The 7,838-nt window shown below is 35.0% G+C and overlaps 1 protein-coding gene across 2 annotated transcripts in view; it reads right to left on the bottom strand.

Annotated features, from left to right (window-relative positions):
- jpt1b (Jupiter microtubule associated homolog 1b) overlaps window positions 1-2,159 on the bottom strand; it is a 38,072-nt gene extending 35,913 nt beyond the window's left edge. The window contains exon 1 of one of the 2 annotated variants that reach the window (XM_087242386.1): window positions 1,995-2,159. In XM_087242386.1, coding sequence (XP_087098512.1) covers window positions 1,995-2,050 — 56 coding nt within the window. In that variant the 5' untranslated portion in view covers window positions 2,051-2,159. 2 annotated transcript variants of the gene reach the window in all.
- Between the last annotated feature and the right edge of the window lie 5,679 nt (window positions 2,160-7,838).

The following is a 7,838-nucleotide window of genomic DNA, read 5'->3' on the forward strand; positions in this document are numbered from 1 at the left end:
GAAAATCTGTCCATTTTCTGTAGAGATGGTTGTGCATGAAAATCCCAGTAGATCAGCAGTTTCTGAAATACTCAGACCAGCCCGCCTGACACCAACAACCATGCCACATTTAAAGTCACTTAAATCCCCTTTCTTCCCCATTCTGATGCTCGGTTTGAACTGCAGCAGACCGTCTTGACCATGTCTACACGTGCTAGTTGCTCCCAAGTGATTGGCTGATTAGAAATTTGCATCGATGAGCGGTTGGATAGGCGTACCTAATAAAGTGGCCGCCAAGTGTGCACATATAGCTTCAACAAGGGATTTATGCAATGAGAAACACACCAGTTTAAAAACAGCACTGCTTAACTGCACATAAAGACGGATGCTTTAATCAAAAGTGACTCCATCAGTTATAAATGACCACACGGGGACCAGAAAAACGGACAAAAACCGCCTGTATTGTGATGCAAACCGTCAAATAAAATCACTTTGGTCATCCTGCCCTGCCCTAAACTGACACACACACACAGCTGACCCTCATCTGTCCACATACCAGCAGCAGATTCCAGTGTGTGTGTGTGTGTGTGTTGATTGAGCACACATGTCTCCTCATTAAAGCGGCTGCAGGACGAGCACAGATTGATGTGGTGAAGGGAAGCCCCTGATCAATGCTATTGAAAAGCCCAGCACAGCTCTGGGGTCCATCTGACGCCCGCCGGCAGCTGTCAGGGTCACCGCTGAAAAACACTCACACACACACACACACACTCGTACATCTCCTGACAAAGAAACCCATGGCCTGCTGGAGATTAGAAACACGACCAGCAGCGCGAGCAATGGACTGGTTAAAACTGCTAATGCTTTAACCAGACTAGATCAGATCAGGGGCTTTACTATTAGAGGAGGAGGAGGAGAAGGCCGATGGCTGAGACCCCACCCAAACCACACAGGACACACACACACACTCACAGCATGGCATTAAAACCCTTCCTCAAGAAGACGCATGCAGAAAACCCATCAAGTGACAAACACACACACACATATATACACACACACACACACACACACACAGACAGACGTCTGCTCAAGGCTTGACCTACATTCTGATTGAGAGGAAACCCTTAAGAATTAAATCTGTGGTGGGAAATGTGTGTGTGTATTTGTAAATGGAGGACATAATAGGTGGCAACATGTTGCATTAAGAGCAATCACTCTCAACCTGGAGACAATAGCGCACACACACACACACACACACACACACACACTCACACACGTCAAGCTGAAATGCATTGCAATATAACAAATATCTACATAATAATAACAATAAATATATATATTTTGCATCTCCATCAGTGAGCTCAGATCATTTCCGAGCAGGAGTTGCAGTGAGTGCTTTCTGGCCAGACCTTCCACTGACTGCTTGGACTGAATTCAATGCATCTGTTCCAAGACCAGTATCAGAAACCTTTTAAGGACAATGGAGCGTGTATTTTTTTTTTAATGGAGGCCAGAGCTGGAGGATTTTTGCCGAGCATACAGTCAGATGACTGGGATTAATCAACTGATCATGCACAGAATGACCCATTCATGCAAATTTAGCTAAAACAATGCTAAGTTTAAAGCTAATTAAAGGTGATGATGATGATGATGAAGAATGGCAGCCTGCCAGCCTCATTAGTGTCTGCTGGGTGAAGTTTGAGCACTGATGTATGTAGATGTGTCGATATAACGAGCTGTGGTCAACCTTAGAGCTGAATAAAAGGGTGGATGAGCCTTCACGAGCAGGAGGAAGAGGATGATGATGATGATGGAGGATGATTCAGATTAAACGCACTCGCCGAATCAATCCAAATCCAATTAAATGCTCGTATTGTGGTGGATAAGCCATGATAAGTCATGTATTGGAGGATGAATCCATCCATCAGGCCACCACCATCATCATCATCATCTTCACCTCCAGCTCTTCTTTTGTCTGGCGGATGGACGCTGTAAAAGGCGTAAAACTCATTTACCTCGAGCTGTTTTTGGCACCTGGCTCCATGCCTTGGAAAGTGGTCGTCGTGGTCATGTTGAGCGGGTGGTGTTGCTCGCTAAAGCGCGTTAGAAACCCTTCGGCTGGACTGAATTGGTGTAAGTCCTTTATCCCGCATGGACTCCGCCCGGACCAGCTGAAATCCGAGCGCAGCGGAGCGGCCCTTTTAGACCAGCCCACGAAGCCCCGCCTAACAGCGCAACGCGCTTGCTGATTGGACAAAAGAGAGCAATCGCCGGCGTCTGATTGGAGGATCTGCCCGTCAGTCAGTTGATAGAGTACATGGGGTTTATGTGATGTCGTTTACTGCATAATCATCCATAGGCTTTTGGTGTTAAAAATATACGCGATTTCTTTAATCAAATACTTTATTTAGTGTCAACAAGGACAAGGAATATATATATTCAAGTATAATATAATAATTTGAAGTGAAACCATGTGATATTTATACTTTTTTTTATTATTATTAATCATTAACCAAGTCCTAACATTGTATGCGTGTTATCCGTTATATACATTTGAATAGTTCAACATAAACCATATTGTCATGACAAATTCAATGTAAAAACTGTGCAATAAAACACTACAAACAACTATTACAGTAATATATATTACTGTAAATATTGTCTGTAGTGTTTTACTGCATAGATGTTACCCAATTTCAAACTGAAAGGACTCTTAATTTATAATTTCAGAATTATAGTCGTTTAGTTTGATATTTGAGTAAATGTTTGTAAAAATCTGATCAAACTGTCCATTAAAAATGAAATATAATATTAGTATTACGAATATAACGTCATTTAAGTACATTTAGATTGATAAAGTCTGTTATCACTAAAGTTAAAGATAAATATTTTCTAATAAATCTGTTTATTTTACTAGCAATTTTTTATACACAAATGCAAATTTTTGTCTGTAAAGCCCCTTTTTCTTATCTTTTGAAAAGATTTGAAATATTATTTAAATACCATCTCTATCTTCAGCAATGTCAAAGCTTTAAAATCAGTGACACTATGTGAATCTTACAGTATGGTCTCTTTTATAATACTCGGATGACTGTTTTGTACGTAAACATCACTGTGACCTTGCTTTGAGACAGATTTAAAGTGATTTCTGTCATTCATAGTCCCCTGGCATAATCTTTTGTTTCTCTTTTTGTTTTATTCTGTTGTCTACTTTTGTTGTTATGGGATTTGTACCTTTTCTGTAGATTTTTGTATTCTTCTTGAACGTTTCAATAAAAAATAAAACAAATCTGTTATCATTAAAGAATAGGATGCACATGCAACATTTATTGTCATTATGACTCTTAATTTAAACACCTTAAACAGTTTAAGAGCAAACTAAAAGCTTTTCATGGCCTGCAGAAACCCTGATTACTCTTAAACGGTCTCTAAAATCTTCAGACTAATTTTTAATTCAGACACTTTACATCAAAGAATTTGGATTAAGTGAAATTATAAGTGCAAATTTGAATCACTTCATTTACATTTAATTACTATAATTGTGTTTTGTGTGTGATATAACTGTGAATAATTGCTCAAATTAAAAAGATGCTACTAAAACAACTGTGTGTGTCATTCAGTGCAGTGACTAAAACACATCTGCGGTTTGACATGAAGTCTATTTTATGAGACTTACAAGACAATTTATTAGACTTTTATTAATTATAAGACTTATAAGACAAGTTCAAGGCAACATTATTGAAAAAAAAAAAAGAAAAAAAAAAAAAAATATATATATATATATATATAGTTAAACAGTTGAGCGTGCATCTTTTAAACTTTAGATCTGTAGTGTCTGCTTTTTGCTGGCTGTATGTGGGCGGAGTAATACACAAAGGGTAAAGAGGCTGTAGGAGTTCTGATATTGCAGAATATCGCACGGCTATCAGCCAATCAGAGTTGAGAACCAGACAGAACTGTTGTATAAACATATATATATATATTATAATATAAAATAAGACATGCGGTATAGGTGAATATGGTAGACTAAATTGTCCGAAGTGTATGAGTGTGTGTGTGTCTTTCCAAGAGATGGTTTGCGGCAGGAAGGGCATCCACTGCGTAAAAAAAAAAAAACGTGCTGGATGGGTTGGCGGTTCGTTCCGCTGTGGCGACCCCGAATTAATAAAGGGACTAAGCCGATAAGAAAATGAATGAATGAGTAAATGAAAACCCTTTAATGACCTGTAGACACCCTGTTTACTGTAAAAAAAAAAAAAAAACGGGATTAAGGGAAATTATATGCGCATATTTTACATATAATTAATGATTGTGCTATATGTGTGACATAATTGTTCTGTCTTTTATTTTCTTTTTTCCTAAAAAACTGTCAAATTAGGTAGGACTACATAGTAAAAAAATGTAATTTATTTAATTTCGTTTTTTCTTAAAGATGAATTCTATAGTGATATATAAATAATATTTTTACATTTTTATATTTGAATTATTTTCTTATAAAACTGTGAAACTAAAATAATGTAAAAGCATAAGTATTGCAAACATTCTGTCTGGAAAACAGTAGATCATTTATTTATTGAGAATATCATGGGATTTAAATAAGTTTAAGTACATTCAGATATATTTGTACTGAAAAAATTCTAATTAAATGTAATTATATGCACCTATTTTACATATAATTGGTGATTGTGTTATACGTGCGATATAATTGTTCCGTCTTTAATTTTTTTCCCTATAAAACTGTAAAATTCTGTCGGTCTACATTGTAAAAATGTAAATTTTTTATGTAATTTAGTTTTTTCCTAAAGATGAATTATGTAGCGATTAATAGTTTTTTTTTAATTTTTATATTTAAATGTTTATTTTCCTATAAAACTGTGAAATTAAAATAAGAGTAAATTGTAAAAAAACGTAAATTTTGCAGAGGTTCTGTCTAGACAACAGTAGATCATTTACTTATTATGAATATCATGGGATTTAGGTACGTTTAAGTACATTCAGATAGATTTGTACTGAAAACATTCTAATTAAGTGTAATTATATGCGCATATTTTACATATAATTAATAAATGTTAACATTTATAGGTGTGATATAATTTTTCTGTCTTTTTTCCCCTATAAAACTGTAAAATTCAGTCCGTGTACATTGTAAAAATGTAAATTTTTTATTTAATTTAGTTTTTTCCTTAAGATGAATTATGTAGCGATTAATAGTCTTTTTAATTTTTATATTTAAATGTTTATATTCCTATAAAAGTGTGAAATTAAAATGAGTAAATTGCTAAAAAAAACGTAAACGTTCTGTCTAGACAACAGTAGATCATTTACTTATGAATATCAAGGGATTTAGGTACGTTTAAGTACATTCAGATAGATTTGTACTGAAAAAAATCTAATTAAGTGTAATTATATGCGCATATTTTACATATAATTAATAAATGTTAACAATTATAGGTGTGATATAATTGTTCTGTCTTTAATTTTTTTCCCTATAAAACTGTAAAATTCTGTCGGTGTACATTGTAAAAATGTAAATTTTTTGTTAATTTAATGTTGAATTTTTTTCCTAGAGATGAATTATATAGCAATCTAATAGTCTTTTAAAATTTTTATATTTAAATGTTTATTTTCCTATAAAACTGTGAAATCAAAATAAGAGTAAATTGTACAAAATGTAAATATTGCAAACGTTCTGTCTGGAAAACAGTAAATCATTTACTTATGAATATCATGGGATTTAGGTACGTTTAAGTACATTCAGATCTAAAAATTCTAATCAAGTATAATTATATGCGCATGTTTTACATATAATTAATATAATTGTGTTATAAGTGTGATATAATTTTAAATAATTCCCAAAATCTATTTTCAAGACAAACGCATGGCAGCATCTTTGCAATAAATAATTATTTATATAAAGTGATTATTATTGAGTCTTTTGCTTCATATATAATTAATGTTTATTAAAATCTGCCTTTAATGTTTTCCCTTATAAAACTGTCCATTTAAACTGTCAAATAAAAGTAAATTGTAAAAAGTATTGTAATATTGTAAAAAAATATTTGGTGCATCCCTAAAAAATAAAACAAAGAATTTCCATGTAATATGGAATCCATTTATTGAATACTTTAACAAGAGAGCAGTGATTGAACCCTAGTAAATGCACTTCAAATATTCCACCTTATTTAGTTCTTTTAATTTTTTTTCTTTCTCTTCTTTTTTCTGTTTTCTTTGCCCCTCCCCCCCATTTCTCCGTTTTTTTTTCTCTTATATAATAGTAACGTGATGTTCCAATTTTGTGTTTAAAAAGGAAAAAGTACAAATATGTAAAAGTTATCATTTTTACTAATGTAAAAATACAATAAAGAGAATGTTTAAAAAAAAATATTTGGTGCAAAACAACAAGACATCTTTTATTTATTATGAATATGACATTTAAGTATGTTTATATAAATATAATTGTACTGAAAAAAAGTCCTTCAGCCGGCAGCTAGCTCTCTTCAACTCTCACATGTTCGCCCACTGAAGCTAAGCAGGGCTGCACCTGGGTAGTACCTGGATGGGAGACCACATGAGAAAGCTAGTTTGCTGCCGGAAGTGGTGTTAGTGAGACCAGCAGGGGGTGCTCAACCTGTGGTCTGTGTGTCCTAACGCCCCAGTATAGTGAAGAGGACTCTATACTGCTCATTGAGAGCCAGATGAGAACTTGAGGTTCTGGCCTCCCAACATCCCCATATCATAAATTGCTTCATCACTCATGTCTCCTCTCCACCAATCAGTTGGTGTGGTTTAAATTATATGCGCATATTATTAATATAATTGTGTTATACATGCAATTTTGAATCGCTAAGACTATTCATTTTCGTTCATTCATTTTCTTGTTGGCTTAGTCCCTTTATTAATCTGGGGTCGCCACAGCGGAATGAACCGCCAACTCATCCACCAAGTTTTTACGCAGCGGATGCCCTTCCAGCTGCAACCCATCTCTGGAAAACATCCACACACACATTCACACACACACACTCATACACTACGGACAATTTAGCCTACCCAATTCACCTGTACCGCATGTCTTTGGACTGTGGGGGAAACCGGAGCACCCGGAGGAAACCCACGCGAAGGCAGGGAGAACATGCAAACTCCACACAGAAACACCAACTGAGCTGAGGTTCGAACCAGCAATCCTTCTTGCTGTGAGGCGACAGCAGTACCTACTGCGCCACTGCCTCGCCCTATTCATTTTCTTTGTTTTACGCAACGGATGCCCTTTCAGCTGCAACCCATCAATGGGAAACAACCATACACACTCGTTCACATTCATACGCTAGGGACAATTTAGCTTACCCAATTCACATATAGCGCATGTTTTAAGGGGAAAACCGGAGCACTCGGAGGAAACCCACACCAACACAGAGGAGAACATGCAAACTCCACACAGAAATGCCAACTGGCCCAGCCGATGCTCGAACTAGTGACCTTCTTGCTGTGAGGTGATAGTGCTACCCACTGCGCCACCGTGACGCCACAGCTAAAATTATGCAAATAAAAAAAAGAGGCTGCAGAAACAACTCAAAGATGAATTATATAGCAATTAATAGTCTTTTAAAATTTTTATTTTTAAATGTTTATTTTTCTATAAAACTGAAATTAAAATAAGAGTAAACTGTAAAAAATGTAAATATTGCAAACGTTCTGTCTGGAAAACAGTGGATCATTTGTTTATTATGAATATCATGGGATTTAGGTACGTTTAAGTACATTCAGATCTAAAAATTCTAATCAAGTATAATTATATGCGCATGTTTTACATATAATTAATATAATTGTGCTATAAGTGTGATGTAATTTTAAATAATTCCCAA

This window comes from Danio rerio, chromosome 3 (assembly GCF_052040795.2).
Source record: "Danio rerio strain M-AB ecotype USA chromosome 3, GRCz13ab, whole genome shotgun sequence".
Taxonomy (NCBI): Eukaryota; Metazoa; Chordata; class Actinopteri; order Cypriniformes; family Danionidae; genus Danio; species Danio rerio.